The sequence below is a fragment of the Lagenorhynchus albirostris genome, chromosome 17 (assembly GCF_949774975.1).
Source record: "Lagenorhynchus albirostris chromosome 17, mLagAlb1.1, whole genome shotgun sequence".
Classification (NCBI taxonomy): domain Eukaryota; kingdom Metazoa; phylum Chordata; class Mammalia; order Artiodactyla; family Delphinidae; genus Lagenorhynchus; species Lagenorhynchus albirostris.
In genome coordinates this window covers 4,637,919-4,658,044 of record NC_083111.1, presented here as the reverse complement: position 1 = coordinate 4,658,044, position 20,126 = coordinate 4,637,919, and the positions used below count along the sequence as shown (strand labels likewise).

The 20,126-nt window shown below is 40.1% G+C and overlaps 1 protein-coding gene across 4 annotated transcripts in view; it reads left to right on the top strand.

Moving 5' to 3' along the window:
• PLAG1 (PLAG1 zinc finger) overlaps positions 1–10,726 on the top strand; it is a 51,253-nt gene extending 40,527 nt beyond the window's left edge. Inside the window, exons 2-5 of one of the 4 annotated variants that reach the window (XR_009536339.1) lie at positions 571–669; positions 3,206–3,564; positions 4,089–5,396; positions 9,917–10,726. Coding sequence is in view for 2 of the 4 variants with exons in the window: in XM_060127571.1 (XP_059983554.1) it covers positions 3,323–3,564; positions 4,089–5,342; positions 9,917–9,986 (1,566 nt within the window). In the remaining 2 variants the exon portion in view is untranslated. The remainder of the gene's footprint in view (positions 1–570; positions 670–3,205; positions 3,565–4,088; positions 5,397–9,916) is intronic. The other 3 variants (XM_060127571.1, XM_060127572.1, XR_009536340.1) reach the window with 3 other exon arrangements.
• The last annotated feature ends 9,400 nt before the right edge of the window (positions 10,727–20,126 follow it).

Below are 20,126 nucleotides of genomic sequence, written 5' to 3'. Positions count from 1 at the left end.
CAGCAGCACTTGCAGCGTTCTGAGAAATAAATTGGCAGGTATCGCAGGTAACACAGATGTAGCCCAGAGAAGCCCACGTTGCACCGTCGCGTGCCATGTGAGCCTGGGAGGTGCTGTCCTCTGGAGCCTGCTGGCTGCTGTCAGGCTACAGGTGTGCTCTCCCCGGGAGAGAACTGCGCTTGTCTCTTCCCGAATATTATTTAGCTTAATGAAAACTTGATCCGTTTGGTTTACAAATAGTAACCCTAATATCCATTTCTCTCAGTAGGCGAGTTAGGTTTAAAAAATTAAATTGAATTTGGGAAAGAAGTGGGGAGTCATTCAGCATCACCAAATGCCATTTATCTAGGTAACACTGTTTTACTTTTTGTTTCTGCCTTAATTTGGTCATGTAAATGTGCTTTGAACTAATAAAGATTTGCAATTGGTGAAAATTAATGCATGACTCTTCAGCAGAGTACGGAATGAAAGCATGTGTCATGAAATTGCCATTCTTTGATCCTGTATTTTCCATCACTTGCGGACTGGTTCCGTTTAGAGTGTAGTCCATTCTTATTTTTTGTTTCATAGATTGGCCAAAATGGGAAGGACTGGATTCCGCTCTCTTCCACGAAGAGTCAATGGAACTGGCTAAGATCAAGGTCTGACGCTTTTTCCATCTGTCATCAGGTATGCATTGAACAGAAATCACTATAGTTTTATGCACGTATCTTTAAAGTATTTGATTGCTATGAATATTATGAATTTGGATTTTTATTCAATGTTGAGCTCGCAACTTTATGTTTATCCTGTAGTTCTTAAATGCACCTATAAGTAATTTGAGTTTTGTAATATATTGAGATAAAAGATATTGTTAGCCATGAAAAAATTTCAGCTGGTCTTAGAAAAGTGTAATATTTGAAATCTGCAATTCTTCATTGCTCAGTCTGTACATCCAAAGATAACAGAATTCATTTGTTACTCCATATTGAGTATCACCAATTTTCATATGATCAAATGTTTGTTGTTTCATGGTGCAATTTTAGTACATTCTTTTCAGTAACTTAGAAGTTGTTATTTTTCTCAACTGGAATTCTCTGCCCAATTATGGTTGGGTCTCATAACACAATAATGGCAAAATACGACCAGTCTTTGAAATATTTTCAGATATTAGCTGTATACAGGGATTTAGATACTTCGCATTCCATGTTGATTTTACAGTTGAAAAGTTTATCAGCTTGTTTCCCACAATGTTCTAAATAGGTGCACAAAAGCATCATGTTAGGAAATAAGAGAGTCAAAATTATTCTTTTTTCCTGCTCTGGCAGAATGCTTTATACCAATTTACAGTGTCATTACTGGTTACAGCAGAATAGCTGTTTAGATATTTCTGAGAGAGGCAGAGAAGCTGTCTCTTGAATGAAAATATAACAGGAAAAGAACAAGTCCTTGAGATGCAGAAAAATCTAAAACCAGAGGGAACATACTGTGTTAGCAGTAGTAATGTCAGTTGCATTCATTGTGTTAATGTCAGTTTTAAACTGCAAAGGAGACGTAGGCAATTTGAACAGCGTGTAGCAAGGCCTTGCCTGTATCTACCTACTGAAGAAGAAAGGCTGTGTGAACCAGACACCAATTAATTTACCCATATGCTGTACACTTTAATCAAATGAGTGGATAATTGCTATATTTTGCCTGTTTAATGATAGCCTCTACATTAAAATGCAATAGGATCTGTTGTAATGTACACTTAATTTTACAAAAATGTAGGTTAAATTTGGAGCTCCTGCAAAAGGATAACTGGAATCTGCAAAAGTCAGATCATCCTTCTAGCTCGCGAGGGCAAGTGTCAGTCTGATGCCAAAACACAAGCGAAACAAAGAAATTGGTTTTCATTGTTTTCTGAATATATGATAGGATGAGAAATCCAATTGATTAGTAGTTGATGACAGTCATTTAGCCACATGCCAATTTTCAATTTAAAATCAGATCTTTTTCAAAGAGGTTGCTGGTATTATTTCTGTGTCTCTTAAAAATAAATACCTTGCTAAAAACTAGCATTCATGAACCTTGAGGAACCATTTAGCTCGTTTATATCAATTGGATCTTTGGGGAGTTGGTTTCTTCCTCTGAGAAATACAGTTGATAATATTTCCTATCTCTTGTCCACAAATTTTCAAAGGTTTCAGTCAATTGAAGTTTTTGTCTAGGTAGACATACTCTTTGCCATACAATATATACATTTCCTTCCTTCTCACAGCACCGATAATGAATTGAAACTCTGACACACCTTTTACAACCTGCCACACCTCTACACTGATGCATCCCTGCACAGGTATTGTGCTCTAAGCCACAAGGCCCACTGGTGTGCTCACACCCACACGGGTCACAGGTGTGTCAGAGACTCTGGTCCCCCAGCTCTGGCTCTTCCACTCACCTCGGGTGCCCAAAGAACAGCATCATTTCCTGTGATGTGAAAAACGGTGGGGAAATTACTCCAGCCAGATCATTGCTTCCACCCAAGAGACAGGGAACCCTGATCCTCACCTAATGTAACACCAAAAGGTTTTACCATTTCAAGAATGCATGTTTGTTATGAAGACAAGTCATTTCTGCTCTTGACTCAGAAATCCCTCTGTGTGTGATGACACTGGTATAAAGAATCAATTTTCAATTTGGGCGATGCGTTCAACTCTTTCAGGCGTCTGGTGTCTGTGCCTTGAGTACTCCTTCCCTGGAGTAAACGGTTCACAAGGCGCCTGAAAGAGTTTTCGGCTGCTAATCTATATTTTCCTATAACACGGAGCGTGACTAGACCTGGCTTGCACAAATTATTGCACAAATGAGTTTTAGACATTAAAACATTTGCGGAAACATTTTTATGTGCTTAGCGAGACTTATGTTCTCTAGTCCCTTGTAAGAAGTGAGGCTTTAATAATCCACTTTTAGTATCATGACTTGATGCTTCCCGAGAGCTCCCGACCGCTTTCCCTGAGTACGACGTTTGTCAGGTGGGGTTTCAGGGGATCTGTGAACTGTTCATTCTGAGCAATGCGTTAATATGTGTTTTGACAAATATAAAGAAGCCTACAGATATTACATTAGACCAGCTGAATCCATTTTATGGTTTCTTTTTTTTTTTAATTCAAAAGCATCACATAGCAAATAAAACTTTTAAAAATTAAATCTAGTTACAAACTAGTTGTTTCTTATTTTTTTTTTCCAGTCCCTTTTTGCTTTCTTTTACGACCACATGAAACTTGAGAAGCCACCTAAAGCTAAATCATTTAGTGGAGTTGGGCAGTTCCCAAGTGTCCAACAAGAAGGCCTGGTTTAGGCTGCGATGGCCACTGTCATTCCTGGTGATTTGTCAGAAGTAAGAGATACCCAGAAAGTCCCTTCAGGGAAACGTAAGCGTGGTGAAACCAAACCAAGAAAAAACTTTCCTTGCCAACTGTGTGACAAGGCCTTTAACAGTGTTGAGAAATTAAAGGTCCACTCCTACTCTCACACAGGAGAGAGGCCCTACAAGTGCATACAACAAGACTGCACGAAAGCCTTTGTTTCTAAGTACAAATTACAAAGGTATTAAACTCTATTTGTCTTTCAGATTCTATTTTCTATTATGTTGGCCATGTGAAGCCATTGTAAACGTATATATTTGTATCCACATCTTTCCGCTGATTTGCAGAGAGAAATGTTAAGTAGATTAGACGTTGGCTAGTTTTAGCATTCTGAGTCACAGACTTTTATGGGTTAGTGTTTTTGGATTTTTTTTTTTAATGCAATGCTTAATGAGAGTAGAATTTCCGTTTGTACAAAAAAAGAAATTGCAAGAAAAGGGTGTGGACATTAACGTGAGTATATTCAGCCTTGCTCGTTAACGTTTGTAATCGCTAAAAACCAGTGAAAACTAAAGTGGCGACTTAGATGGCTCCAGCTCTGCAGTGTTTAGGTGTGGTAACTACCCTCGTAGCAGATGCATATTAAGTTAAAAGAGTGTCCGAGCCGAGGGAAGTTCTGGGTTAGCCTAGCAGCTTAGCTTCCGTTTGAACAGTGAGGTCGGGCGGTTTTTGTCGTGATGCTGACAGAATATGTCTGTGTTCAAGGCACATGGCCACGCACTCTCCCGAGAAAACCCACAAGTGTAATTACTGTGAGAAAATGTTTCACCGGAAGGACCACCTGAAGAATCACCTGCACACACACGACCCCAACAAAGAGACGTTCACGTGCGAAGAGTGCGGCAAGAACTACAACACCAAGCTCGGGTTCAAGCGGCACCTGGCCTTGCACGCGGCCACGAGCGGCGACCTCACCTGCAAGGTCTGCCTGCAGACGTTCGAGAGCACGGGCGTGCTGCTGGAGCACCTGAAGTCCCACGCGGGCAAGTCGTCGGGGGGCGTGAAGGAGAAGAAACACCAGTGCGAGCACTGCGACCGCCGCTTCTACACGCGCAAAGACGTGCGCAGACACATGGTGGTGCACACGGGAAGGAAGGACTTCCTCTGCCAGTACTGTGCACAGAGGTTCGGGCGCAAGGACCACCTGACGCGGCACATGAAGAAGAGTCACAACCAGGAACTCCGGAAGGTCAAGACGGAGCCCGTGGACTTCCTGGATCCCTTTACCTGCAACGTCTCCGTGCCCATCAAGGACGAGCTCCTCCCGGTGATGTCCTTGCCTTCCAGCGAACTGTTGTCGAAGCCGTTCACAAACACGCTGCAGCTGAACCTCTACAACACTCCGTTCCAGTCCATGCAGAGCTCGGGATCTGCCCACCAGATGATCACAACCCTGCCTTTGGGCATGACGTGCCCAATAGACATGGATGCTGTCCACCCCTCTCACCACCTTTCTTTCAAATACCCGTTCAGTTCTACCTCATACGCCATTTCCATCCCCGAAAAGGAGCAGCCGCTGAAGGGGGAGATCGAGAGCTACCTGATGGAACTGCAAGGCAGCGTGCCCCCCTCTTCCCAGGACTCTCAAGCATCGTCGTCTAAGCTAGCGTTGGAGCCGCAGATCGGGTCGCTGGATGACGGCACGGGGGACCTCTCCCTGTCAAAAAGCTCGATTTCTATCAGCGAGCCCCTGAACACAGCAGCGTTGGACTTTTCTCAGCTGTTTAATTTCATACCATTAAGCGGTCCCCCCTATAACCCCATATCGGTGGGGAGCCTCGGGGTGAGCTCTCCGCAGGAGGAGGCACATTCTTCTGTGGCTCAGCTCCCGCCACAAACCCAGGAACTTCCGGATCCTGCCGGCACCATAGGTCTGGGCTCTCTGCACTCACTATCAGCGGCTTTCACCAGTAGTTTAAGCACAAGCACAACGCTGCCACGTTTCCACCAAGCTTTTCAGTAGGTTCCACGATGCGGATCCGTTACAGAAGTGTGTGTGTAGCCCTGCCTTAGGTGACCATTTTTATTTTAGTGCCTACTTGCAGACAGTATAAAAATTTCTGCTTCTGTATAGTACCAGTTTTCATTAAGCCAGTATAAAATAGAAACTAGCTTTTTAAATGAGCTTGGGAACCATTTGTGTTCAGTTATGTTTACCTGGGTATTTTGTCCTGACTCACTGCCAACTGTCACAATTTAAGATGATTTCTCATACAGGAAAGCCATTATTAGTAGTAAAGTCTTACCAACCCCGTGTTCCAATTACTGTTAGATCTTAAATTTTTCCTTTTTTGTCCAATAACAATGGCTCTACCTTTTGACATTTGGCTCATTAAAAAATTTTGCAAGAGAGTTAAATTTTCTAAAATGTATATGAATGACCTGAGAGTTGTAAAATTTCTACTAGCCTCTAAATGGATTAATAATCAAAAGCTTCAAATGAATTAAGAATCCAGTCTGGGGACATGACATATGTTTCTTAGATAGACCATAATTTCAGGTCAGTATATTTTGAAGACTTGCTATCGTCTGGCTCAAATGTTTGCCGTCTTTATTATGCACATGTAAGGAAAACAAAACCGAAACACAAAGCACCAGTATCTGTAGCAAAAAGAGACCCCTAGTAAGGTGACACGGCATTCCACGTTACTTAAGAGTTGGCCTTAATTTCGTACACAGGATGTTTGCCACGTTTTATACTTCTTGCTCTCTTTTCGTTCGATTCACACTAATAGTGTATGGCGTCAGAGTCTTCAGTCAGTCTCTGGGTGGATCTCTTTCGTCGTTTCCACCTTACATGGCCAGAGGGTAGGTCAAGCACAGCCAGCAGTTCTCCTTGGATTGTCAGTGTACAGTCGGTCCAGAGTCCAGAGCCGCTGGGGAACACAGGTGTGTTTATCCCGGCAGGGGATGGGGGGGAGGGGGGCGGAGGGGAGGTGTCTCCGCTTCTAGGGTGAGAGACCCTAGGCGGGCAGACAGATGTGAGACCTGCAGCTCTGCCTGGGAACTTGTCTGGGGATCGCGTCCCCTGTCGCCTGGGTGGAAACGAGATCCCTTAGGAGTCAAGTCAAAGCACATCGCTTATGTCACTTCTTGCTGAATTTGAGGCAGTTCGTGGTCCCTAAGCACCAAAAACAGAAAACAAAACAACAGCCCTGCTCCCATGGCATCTTTCTTATTCAGTGTTAATTCATCTTTCCTTGCTATTTTTGGACGGAGACTTTAAAGTTAAATGCATTCGAAAACTATTTGAGGAATGACCACAAAGTCTTAAGCGACTAAAAATATATACAGTAAAACCCCACTTTTACACGTCCCTGGGAAATAGGAGGAACGTTGCAAATAAGTTGAATTTGTAGAGGGAGGGAGAAAAGTAAAGCAAAACAAGCACTATCTTAGTGATTGTGAAAAGAACAATCGAGAACATTGTGTTCAATGAATACAACAGTTACTATGGGCTTTCTTCATGTTAGGCAACCAGCATATGTTCTCAAAGGTCGAATTATTATTCTGTTTTGCTAATAATCAGTTGGGGCATCAACCTAAGAAACATATCTAGTAAGCACTTGTTAACACCTTATTTGGGGACCCTGTCTGTTGGGGTGGGTATGAGGAGGGAGGGTTTATAGAAGAGTATATATCTCTTTAAAAAAAGAGAGAGAAAAATATTTCTGAGCACTCATCTGCCCTATGTGGAAGCTTCTTTTCCCGTTTTTAGGGCCAATTATCACTGCAGATTTCGATGTTTACCAAGAATTCCTAAAAATGAGTGCGGATTACTGAATAGAATACACTATTTAAAATATTGGGGAGTAGTATAATTTGTGGAGAAATGTAAATTGTAATAATGTAAATGGGGGTTTCACTATATATATTATATGTATGTACACACACGTCGCACTTCATAGAATCAGAGTGGCTCTTAAGGAGCTTGGGCTCCTGTTATTTTATCATGCTCCTATGTTTGTTTGTTTTTTTTTTAATCCTAGGAGCAGTAGTTTTTATACGTATGTATTTAAATTTTATTATTAAAAGTTACATTTTATTAAAAAAAGTGTGTTCCAAAGGCATTAAAATTATATATGTTAATAAGGAAATACATTTTTAAATTTTTCAAACTGCTCCTAAGCTTTTGATTAGGAGAATATTTGCTCTGAAAGTAGGCGTTTAGCTCTGCTTTATTTCCGCCTCCTTTAGTTTCTATGAAACAGATTGCTTACTTAAATCACTAGTTGAATGATTAGTGTTCAATATTGCTTTAATCACCATTGGAAAAAAAAAAAGGAGAAAGAAATCTGGTGACAGAGCACAAATAAATAGAAAACCTATTTTTAAATAGAAATCACAAATACAAGTGTGGAAGCACTACTTTATTTTGTCTAAAATTTGCTGAAAAAGAAGTCAGAATAACGAACTGAGACGTTGGCCTTAGTAGGCTGTATTTCACTGCTAATTAAAAAAAAATTAAAAAGGGAGTACCAGGATTTATTAAATAAAGCATTTTGGAAATGGGGAATGGTGCCATGTAGGTATATATATTTTTAGCCTAATTCTCGCCCTGCGTGGAATTCAAATACGTGGAGGCATATCTTCCAGGGCACCAGTGCTAAAATTGTGGACTCATATTTTCATATGTACACCCCTTTGCCTGTTGCTGCCCCACAGACTTGAAATAACACTTCCAAGTAAGAGGGAATTCAGCTAATTTGTTTTTTAAATTGACTGTAGCGGTCACTAAACCCCTTTTGAGAGAATCTATATTAAACATGAGGCTGACTCATTTATTTTAATTGCACAATGGTCTGACAAGGCTGTAACACCGAACTGGCTCTTTTTTTTTTTTTTTTCCTAAAAAAAACAAAAAAAAAAACAAAAAAATTGACACATTTTTATGTCAACTGGATGTGATTAAAAATAATTGTTGCCAATGCTGTTTTCATTCTCCGGTGGCCAGAATCATCATCCCTGGAATTTCTAGTAGTGCCTTTGCTTGGTTTAAAAAAAAAAAAAAAAAAAAAAAAAGGGATTATCATTAAGTAAAAATATTTCAGTTTAGGATTTGGACCTCAGACAAGATATTGAACCTCATTCAGTTTGACCTTCCATGTGTTTGTACAAATTAGATCACCAGACACAGAAAGCATGAGTGTGGAAGGATCTTGACACCGTAAGCAATATTCTCCACCGATGGATGCAAATACCACCTTTATAGCTGTTGGTCACTGTTACAACGTGCATCTTAAAATCCTCTTGGCAGGTTCCATTTTCCAGAACGTTGTCCTGGCTGATGATGCACTACTCCTTGTGCAGCTTTTTCATTTCGTTTCGTGTTTCTTCCAAGCTGTGTATTTTTGCCTATTTGTTGCTTGTGCTTTCACTATTCTTAGTCCCTTGTGGAATATAGTGACGTATTGTGTTAATTTGGACAGTAGCGGTTTTTAAAAACCATATACTGACTGAAACATGAGCCAGAGCTGATTGCTTTATGAAGCTAATAATGAATGTTAAAGAGTACATATTTTCAGGATCATTCATCTAGAAAGCAATACACATATATAGGCCAATATTTTTTTACAAAATAGAGCTTGGTCAACCTCTATACTACACATATTACAAGATATAGCACTTTCAAAACGAATCTAAACCTTTACAGAAACTTTCTTATAGGTTATGCCTTTTATTTTAAGACTTATTATAATTTGTTTCAAGTGCCGTTAGATGATATATATGTAGGCCTTTGATATATAATGCTTTGTGTTCAAAAATGGTAGATGGTATTTTAAACAGGTACATTTTTACAGTGTTTTCTTATCAATTTGCTATATTGCACAGAATCAGTGTGTGTCTTTTCATAAGGTTTTACAATGGTTTATTTTTTTACAAGGTTTACGTGTCTCAAAACACACTGTCTTCCCAGTATGTAAATTAAAAAAAAAAAAATACCAGTTCACCCAAGTTGCTTCTAGCCTACTGAGATCCATGTGGCGTTGGAGGAGATCTTTCAGATACTGAGTATTCTTCATTAGCAGTGGCAGACTGTTATCTCTGAGAAATGAGTGCCTACGTTGACCTTGTCTTATTCTTCTCATACTGCGTCAGCAGCTGTCTACCACACAGATAGTCTGTTGTGATCCCATAGAGCCACATAAGTTGTGTTGTGTAGTTCTGTGCTAAAAACCCATACAGAGCTCCTTTCTGATCATCTAAATCGAGATGATCCCACCCACAATGGTAAAGGCACGCTCAGATCACCCCCCAGGCCCTTCTCCAACGTTGTCAGCCCTCTGAGGATGGAAGGCAGTGTCTTTTGATAAGTTATCTAGCTTAGAAATAACAGAACTATTGCTAATGTATAAAACACTTCATTGTATAAGCTTCAGTGGTACAGATGAACCAGAATGAATGTGTATCTCCTCAGAAGCACTCCTTCAATATTCTGTTGGATCATATGCTGCTAATGTAACTTGGGATACAACTCTTCATGGTGCTACAAACTTCTCTGTCTCATTCAGTCGTGTTTTTTTTATCCATAGGAAAAAAAGGACTACATTAGGCGTAAAGGTGTACAATATATTTTTATACTGTGACTTCATTTGTCTTTAACAAGACTTTTACACCACCCACAACAATGTATTCACGTGCACTTGCAAAAGGAAATCTCGGACGTGCAGATGTTACCAGAACAAAACCCAGCTTTGTCCACAAGGTGACTATAACTCAGAACGAAACGTGGGCTTTATGATATGGTGTGGCGTGAAGAACATGCTGTATGTTACTAACAGCCCTTTGAATTTAACAAAAACTGGGAATCCATTCGGAAATGGATTGCATCATGCCTGAACATAAGCTGGACTGCTGAGATTGTATTTTTAGCTGATGGAAAAAGTGTTTGGACTAGTACTCTAAAAATGTTCTAATGATAAAGTTTTGAGTCAAAATAGAAAAGAAAAACTCTGCATTCCAGGCTGAATTTTGTATATTTTTATTGCATTTAAAATCGCTATTCTGTGATATGGGAAATCAAGTGGCTTATCATGTATATCATGTACTTAAAATGTATTCACAAACTACTGTTGTATTTGTATAAAATATAGACAAAGATCGTATTTTTTGTGTGTGTATAAGCTCTGTAAATTAGCAATCACATTATGAAGCTGCAGTGATAACTACATTTTAAACATCCACACCCAAAGAAGCAGCTATTTATTGTCCAGTTACCCAGATATAAAATATTAATTTGCTGCTAATTAAACAAGAGTGCTGCAGCTTCTTGTGGCCTACAGTGTTATGTTTGCTGTAAGAAAAAGATATGTGAACTCCACAAAATATATGAATAAAAATTATAGAATGGCTTTAGATAATGTAGATCTTCCTGAAATTTTAATAGATGATAAATTTCTATTTGGTATAACATTTTTTCCCTTTGAATTTTAAATATTTTCTCATTCGATAAATATAAGATTCTAATAGCTGCCTCTAGGACAATACTCGGTTGCTGAAATGAAACGTAAAGTTCTAGGGTTTCTTTTGTTTTATAACTTTTGAACCTTTAAAGGAAGGACAGAAACTGTAAATAAAAAAGTCAGAACATCATGCATCAAAACTTTAATCCAGGTGAGAATTCAAACAACCCCCCGAAGGCTGTAGGAATGTATAAACTGATCATGTTTCTTGTTCACCTGAGATAAAACTGGCAGTCAGCATTCCTTTAGCCCTTATTGTCTGTCAGTCCTGCCTGTAAATTATCTTTTTAGAAGTTCCCTTTGGGCTACTTGTCTAAAATTTTGCTGAAAAGCCTCCCTTGACAGTTCATCTGGACCAAAATGATGAGCAACAATTTCATCTAAAATTCATCAAACAGTCACGCAGCTTCGAAAGAGAGACATTAATTCTGAAAATTCAGTTAATAATCTGGCCAGGAACCAACTGTAGAATTTTTTTGTTTGTTTTTTTGGTATCTCATAGCACCTTTTTTAGTATGATAGGAAAAAATTCTTTCTTTACCTTTGGCTTTCCTGTCTTAAGGCTGTCTACCTTCAGAGAGGTAAAGGAAATGCACAGTGACCCCAAATTTTGCAGTTCCTCTTTTTACATACTTAATTCCAGCAAATCTAAAAGCATTACTTTGTTAATTCTTAGCATTAACACTAAATACATTTTCATTTAAATTCACACATATGAAATATTTCAAGGACTATTTATAGAAAGAAAAATGCTATCGCTTTTTATAGTTAGAATACTCTGAAAAAGGATGTTTGGGATTAATTCACTTAAGGAATATTCTCACTTATGGAAAAGTAATTAGAAATGCAGTTTGCTTACTGCACCATAGACCCAGTGGGGCTAAAAGACTTTTTCATTCATGTTTTTGTTAACTGAAAAGTTCCTACGGATGGTTCACCATTAAGGGGAGGAAAAGGTTCAGTCTGGCTATAGACGGCTTGAGTTTGCTGCCACTTTTCCTGAATTAAGCATTTCTTAAGCAAAAGGCACTGCTTCGTGCTGAGCCCTAGGGCTGTTCCAAAGAAGTCAGCTTTACAGAAAGAAGGCTGTTTCCTGATCAAACATCAGAGTGAAGAGGACAGCATCACTGCAGCCGTGGGAACGTGTAAATATTGTATTGAGTTGCACCCAGTTACCCATTTCTGTAGATCAAAAATGGTCAAATATTGGCGATTCAGCCTAAAACTAAAACAAAACAAAAGAAGACCCAGAAGGTCTTGACTGCATTCTATTCAACACAAGGTCAATAGTAAACCTGTCCATCCTGCGGAGGTTTGACTCTTGGCTAACGTGATGGTTAATGTGTCCACTCGGCTAGGCCACGGTACCCAGACTGGATGCCCGGTCTAGTCAAACACTGGTCTAGATGCGGCTGTGGAGGTACTTTTTTAGGTGTGACTTATAATCAGCTGACTTCAAATAAGACAGACTGCCCTCCATAATGTGGGTGGACCTCATCCTATCAGTTGGAGGCCTTAAGAGAAAAAAGTGAGCTCTCCAAAGCAAAAGGGAGTTCTGTCTCCAAACGGCCTTTGGGGACTCGAGCTGCAAGATCCAGCTCTCCCCTGGTCCCCAGCCTGCTGGCCTGCCCTGCAGGTGTCGGACTTGTCAGCCTCGACAGTCATGTGAGCCAATTTCTTAAAATAAATCTCTATCTCTGTGGTATACATACCCCGTTGCTTCAGTTTCTCTGAAAACACTACCACAGCTAGTTCCAATTGCCGTTCTTTAGAGGTGCCGGTTTTACCTTGGAAGAAGTGGGAACATCTTTCGCTCTGATATGCTGTTATAGCAGAGAACATAAATTCCCAGATTCCGACTGCTTTAGAAAAGAAAGAGAAAACGAGCACAGCGCTTAATGGAGATGGTACCTATAAAGGATTTCTCAGACTCTCCTTTTCCATACTGTTATTTTGGCTGCAATTATTTTTTAAATTTATTTATTGGAGTGTAGTTGATTTATGATGTTGTGTTCATTTCTGCTGTACAGCAAAGTCATTCGGTTATACATGTATATATTGGGTTAGCCAAAAAGTTCGTTCGGGTTTTTCTGTAACATCTTTCGTAAAACCCAAGCGAACTTTTTGGCCAACCCAATACGTTCTTCATATTCTTTTCCATTATGGTTTATCACAGGATACTGAATATAGTTCCCTGTGCTGTACTGTAGGACCTTGTTGTCGGTTGCCATCATTGCAGATGAAAATGGTTTTCTCCTACTGAGCAAGTTTTCTTTAAAAAAAAAAAAAAATGTAAACAGGCTAATCTTGTTCTGCCCAAGAGAGGCATACTTGGCATGTAAACCAATGTTTATTCTAAATGCACAAGTGGAAACATTTGTAGATTGAATCTTTTTTGAAAACATGGTCCATTTATAGTAATACCTTAGTCAAGGTCTTGAGATCCTGAGGGAGATGAGAGTTGGAAGTGCAATGGCTCCTCACATCAGCTGTGGAAGTTTCCTGTTTTATGGTAGTAGAATTTTTGCAAAGGTTTAACTTTTGGTTTATTCTAGCTGTAATTAGAGAACTTTAATCTTTTTCTTGGGGCCCCTTTCAAAGTGTCGTTCTTGCAAAACTGCTCTGTTTCTACAAACACATAATTGATCTGTTATTAGTATCCACACACACCTGGTGACATTTCTAAGACGGCTCCTGTAACCAGACTTTCATGCCCTAGGAATGTTCATTGTGGAAGTAGGTTAATAGCCTAAGCTATGCCCTATTTAAGATTTTAAGCTATGTCAGGTTTTCCCACCCAGAATTAGTGGTGATCATCGGCTGTAATATACACCCTTATAAGCATCTCGAAGACCATTTTGTTTACAGACTACAGGCAGCTGAGTTCACCTCATCCCTAGTTTTCTAAGTTACATTATCTCTCACAGGAGTAAAGTGCACTTACTGTTGTATTTTCTATGATAAATTCTTTCATATGCTGTTTCCATAGTTATTCCTAAATTGGATGTTTACTAAAAGAGCTTCAGGTTAGTACTAGTCAGTGATTTGAAGGACCCTGAAAATTCTCTTCCATTCTTGACAGCGTCCGCCCGTTTGGTCCTCTTCCTCCTTCTGTCATTTTCATGTTAAGTCACTCGCTGTTCCTTGTGCTGACGCATCCCTCTGTCGTGTTCTCCATCCCTGGAATGCCTGCTTTCTCTGTTCCTGCCTGTGAATGCCACATGCCAAGAGCTTAGCATCCTCTAGCCCTTTCTTGATGATAGCTCTTCCATTCACAATACCTTCTTTGCTCTCACCCACTGAAAAGTATCTTATTTTCCCTATGAACGTTTATTAGATCTTCTCAGGGATGTGTCTGTCCTTTTTAATTCTTTTAAGCCCTGGAGGTGAAAGCCCTGTCCACGTGGTTCCCTGCACACGGCAGAAAATCAACACATATTTGTTGCCTGAAGGGCAATGATGGCTCTTACCTTTCTCAACCATCTTAACAATTAGGACACATAGTTTAAAAGAAATACTCTTTTAAAAGTTGAGCCTAGAAAAAATTTTACAGGATAATTTTTTTTTTTTTTTTTTTTTTTTTTTTTTTTTTTTGCGGTACGCGGGCCTCTCACTGTTGTGGCCTCTCCCGTTGCGGAGCACAGGCTCCGGATGTGCAGGCTCAGCAGCCATGGCTCACGGGCCCAGCCGCTCCGCGGCATGCGGGATCTTCCCGGACCGGGGCACGAACCCGTGTCCCCTGCATCGGCAGGCGGACTCTCAACCACTGCGCCACCAGGGAAGCCCTACAGGATAATTTTAATGCTTGGGTTATCTTTGTTCTATAGAAAGTCTTATTTGATATACTAAAGATTGCGTGGGGACTTCCCTGGCGGTCCAGTGGTTAAGGCTCCGCGCTTCCAATGCAGGGGCCGCGGGTTCCATTCCTGGTTGGGGAACTAAAATCCCAAATGCCGCAGGGCGCGGCCAAAAAGATTGTGTGATCATACTTAAACCTTACATTTTGTTCTGCCCTCCTGCATCAAAATGAGCAAATTCTACAATACAGTACCATTTCTTCAGAAATAAACCACTCTAAATGCTTTCACTGCAATGGACCAAAATTAGAGAGCTTTTTTTTTTTTTTTTTTTTTTTTGTGGTACACGGGCCTCTCACTGCCGTGGCCTCTCCCGTTGTGGAGCACAGGCTCTGGACGCGCAGGCTCAGCGGCCATGGCTCACGGGCCCAGCCACTCTGCGACACGTGGGATCTTCCCGGACCGGGGCACGAACCCGTGTCCCCTGCATCGGCAGGCGGCCTCTCAACCACTGCGCCACCGGGGAAGCCCTAGAGAGCTTTTGAGGATCCCAATTCTTGTAACTTTGTACTTCAACACTTCTAACTATGGAGTCTTTAGCTCTGTTTAAACTTCCTGGAACTTGAGTGACTAGAGATAAGCATCAGTAGGTAGGGTTCTTTTTGTTTTTCCCTTAAAAATTTATTTACTTATTTATTTTTGGCTGCCTTGGGTCTTTGTTGCTGCCTGTGGGCTTTCTCTAGTTGCGGCGAGCGGGGGCTACTCTTCCTCGCGGTGTGCAGGCTTCTCATTGCGGTGGCTTCTCTTGTTGCGGAGCACGGGCTCTAGGCACACGGGCTTCAGTAGTTGTGGCACACGGGCTTAAGTAGTTGTGGCATGCGGGCTTGAGTAGTTGTGGCTCACGGGCTCTAGAGCACAGGCTCAGTAGTTGTGGCGCACGGGCGTAGTTGCTCCACAGCCTGTGGGATCTTCCCGGACCAGGGCTCGAACCGGTGTCCCCTGCATTGGCAGGCGGATTCTTAACCACTATGCCACCACGGAAGCCTGGTAGGGTTCTTAAGATTTTATTTCATCAAGTACTAGGGTAAGTTCTCATTAACAGAAATTATCATTTTGAAATCTCCTTAGATCTTATTTAATTTGCCTTTTCTCCTTAGCAGTTAGGCCAATGAGTAAAAGACCACTGAAGGGGAACCTTTTTGTTTGCTTATTCTACATACACAGTGAAAATCAATGTTTTTTTTTAAAAAAAAATCAAAACCAAAATAGACCTCTGAGGTTTTCCCCCCATTTTTACAGATGGGACCAGGCGGTTACAGCTGCTATACAGAGCCACACAACTAAGACCAGGGCCCAGGCCTCCTGACACAATCCCTGGCTCCTTCTGCTTTCAGGTGTCTGAAGTTTTCCCACCGGAGCCAGCTCTGTTGGAAGGAAGAGGCATAATTTAACGTGCAAGGCTACAAGCAGAAATTTCTTTAAAGTTTCATGTGTTACCTCAAAATTTCAAATTCTGGGAAGATAATGAAAATCATGTGTCTTTGCCTCCCTTGTCAGTACTATTACTGTCCTCATTTTACAGATGAAGAAACTAAGGCTCAGTGAGATTGACTTGCTAGGAAGTGATAGGATTTAAACCAGGTTATTTGACTCCAGGGCCTGTGCCCTTTATCACTGTAGTTTCAGGAGAGCCAGTATCCGGGCATCCACAGGAGAGAAGAAAGCAGAAATTGAGAGTTCGGGAGACTATACTCCAAAAATAACATGAGAAGTTCTCCCCGGACAGGATTACCAAAATGTCTGTTCCACCAAGACAAGGAAAACACAACAGACTCTGTAGAGTGTGTGTGTGTGGTATACAGGTAGATGTATGTATATGTAAATACACACACACTCACGCATATGTTTCCTAACTTGCCTCCTGAGAGGGCTTAGAAGTAGTGATACTTATAGCAATGAGCACAGTAACACCCAGATCTTGGTTTCTAAGTACCATTCTCCACCAAAACGTTTGGAGCTCCTTGGAAAAATGGCTGCTTCTACGACCTGGGGCTAGGAAAATACAAGATGACCCTGGAACATCTTTTACCAGAAAATAAGGAAATGTTCAAAGAATGATAAAGAACATGTGAAAAATGACACAGGAGCCAACGTGAATGGGTACCCAGTGGCCTAATTTGGGAAACTTGGGCATTAATAAATAGTTACAGTAATAAACTATAATCCATGGACTGACAAGAATATACGAGGTTATGGTGATAAAAATAAAATGATTAAATATAAATAACTAGAGAAGTAGGATTACAAGTAATAACTGCAGAGAAAGAATAATGAAATTAGAAAACTATGAACTGGCAACTATCAGAGTAATAATTACTTCAGATGAGAATCATCCATGGGTGTGAAGTAGTGGGCTCAGCTACGATGAAAAACAGGATATTTACATAGGATTAAAGTATCTTCCCACAAAATACTTATTAATTACAAAAAGAGTAACTTTGCATTAGAAAAACCAGTGGACACCTATTTAAACAATTCATCAAAGTGAACCTCGTCGGTAATCGGACAAGTCAATAGACCTCCTAATATGCTACACTGAGAAGAACACAACAGCATTCACTTCACTGGTATTCCTGCCAACATTTCATAACCTGAATTTAGTCATGAGGAAATATCAAACAAACCTAAATTGAGGAATATTCTATAAAATATTCTTCAAAAGTGTCAAAGTCATGAAAGACAAAGAAAGACTGAGGAACTGTTTCATATTAAAGAAAACTAAAGAGCCTTGGTAACTGGATGAGTTTTCTGTTGCTGCTATAAGGAACTACCACAAAATAAGAGAAAAGAGAGATAAGCTCAGGAAAGATCTACAAGATCCAGGACTTGCTGGCTTCAAAATAAAACTATTATTATTTTCATTCATTCCAAGATATTCAATTTGACAAAGGGCTCAGAGAGAAGATCAAATTCAAAGTAGGACTATAATTCCATTGTTAATATCTCAGAAAGATCTAAGACGGTACCTCAGAGAACCATTCAGCCAGACAAAATGCCCTCCACGGCTCTCAAGGGCATGCCTAAAAGATCCTTTGCACTAAACAACAGGGCTTCTAAGAATCTTAAGTTTGTTGTCTCTAAGCAGCCTGACTGGAACTCAGTGACTCTTGTGGATGGAGTGTTTTTTCATGGAATGGATTTGTAAATTGATTTATAGAAAACCCACAACGTTTTTAAAGGAATTGTATCAGCATGACATGAAAGGGACAGAGACAATACAAAATGGAGAAGTGCGTGTCTCACAGACCTTCTCCATTAAACAGAAGGGCTTCTAAGAATCTTAAGTTTGTTGTCTCTCAGCAGCGTCACTTGCAGCCCAGCCAACAAGGTTTCAGGGTGTGAATTTTTTAATGAATTGATTCATAGGAAACCCACAAAGGTTTAAAAGAAATAGTATCAACGTGACTGAAAGGGACAGGGGCAGTAGAAATGAAAAGGGATTTTTACCCTCAAATCAATTTGGGCAAGAAGCAGGCTACAAAATTTCCTCAGCTGCCAACATAGCTACGTTTTATGAAAAAGGAAGACTAACTCAGAAGGCAGGACCAAGAACCTAGAGCCATGCTGAATCACCCCAGATGGTGGGCTGAGCCCTAATGAAAGCAACATGTGCCTAGCTGGATTTCAGAACTGTATAGACCAGTGATTCCTTGTGTGCCTCCTATTTTTCCCTTTATGAATGAGAGTTGTTCTCCCATATAGCAGTTATTATGCCTGTCCCTCCATTGTACATTGGAGGTTTGGGGTACAGATCATTAGTCTTTTTAGTTCTCAGATCTCAGATTGAGAGGAGCTGTACGTGGAGATTTGTATCAAGGAGCTGCATTTGAGACACCGTCCCCAAGGAGCCGCATCCATATCTGGACCAGATTTAGATAACAGGATTCTTTTTTTTTTTTTTAAATAAATTTATTTATTTATTTATCTTTGGCTGTGTTGGTCTTTTTGTTGCTGTGCGTGGGCTTTCTCTAGTTGCGGTGAGCGGGGGCTACTCTTCATTGCGGTGTGCAGGCTTCTCATTGCGGTGGCTTCTCTTGTTGCAAAGCACAGGCTCTAGGAGCATAGGCTTCAGTAGTTCTGGTACACGGGCTTAGTTGCTCCATGGCATGTGGGATCTTCCCAGACCGGGGAAGGAACCTGTGTCCCTTGCATTGGCAGGCAGATTCTTTCTTAACCGCTGTGCCACCAGGGAAGTTCTGATAACAAGATTCTTGACCTCAAACCTGAGTCTGTGCTGTAATTTTTAGGGATATTGGGAAGGTTATATGTAATCTGCATATGGGGAAAAAGTAAATAATTTGAGACCAGAGAGCAGATTATAGCAAATTTAAAACATGTCCACAAAATCTTTGATATTCCTCCCATCCAATGATGCTGTCTAATTCCCCTTCCCTAGAATATGGACTGACCTCAATGACTCACATCTAAGAAAAAGAATGCAGCATAAATGCTGCTGTGAGACCTATAAGGCTAGGTTGTGAAAATGATAAACCTTCCCTTGGCTCAGTCCCTCTCTTTGGACACACAACTTTGAGTGCCCTGGGCTGGCTTGTAGATGTCTGGCTGCCTAGAAGTTGCCATATAGAAAAATAGTATTAGTATAAATATTCTTCCTTGTGTCGGCAATGAAAATTGGCAAGTGCCTGGTACAGTTATCTATATATGTTGGAATAGTAGAGACAGTCCACTAGCTAATGATTAAATTGGTTAGAATGATAACCAGGATGGAAAGATAGAAAGATGAAAAACATAGATAGATAGGTAAATAGATAGATAGATAGAGTGGATCTGACTCTCCCAGTAACATAGGCAGACTATTAGGCCCAGTAGCAGAAAGAATACTACTCATTTGTATAGTTCTTTACAGTTTACAAACACTCACACAGCCATTATCTTCTTTTATCCTCACAAAAGGCAGGGCATTTTTTTTTAATCTTCATTTTACAGAGTAGAGAAGTAACTCTTAGGAAAAAAATAGATGAGAAATAGATACTAAATAAATACAAAAAAAGAAGTAACTCCTAGGAAAAAAATAGATGAGAAATAGGTACTAAATAAATACAAGCAAAAAAGACATCACAAGTAGCATTATTAATATCAGAACACATAGACTTAAGATTAAAACATTCAAAAAGGAAAAAGAAGAGAAAGTAATATGAAATGCACAATTTTAAAAGGAAGATGTAATAGCTATAAATGTGTTGCACCAAAAACCATGGCAGCTAAATATATAAATGGAAACTATTCAAAATGCAGGAACTTAATTCCAAAAATTCTGTTACAATGAGAGAGATTAGTAATTCTTTCAGAATGAAATATAAAAGAAAAAACAAAAAAAAAGTAAAATAATATAATCAAACTTGATGTATATACTAAAAAAAACTTTGTCATTTGCAAAAGGAATACATACACCCTCATATGTA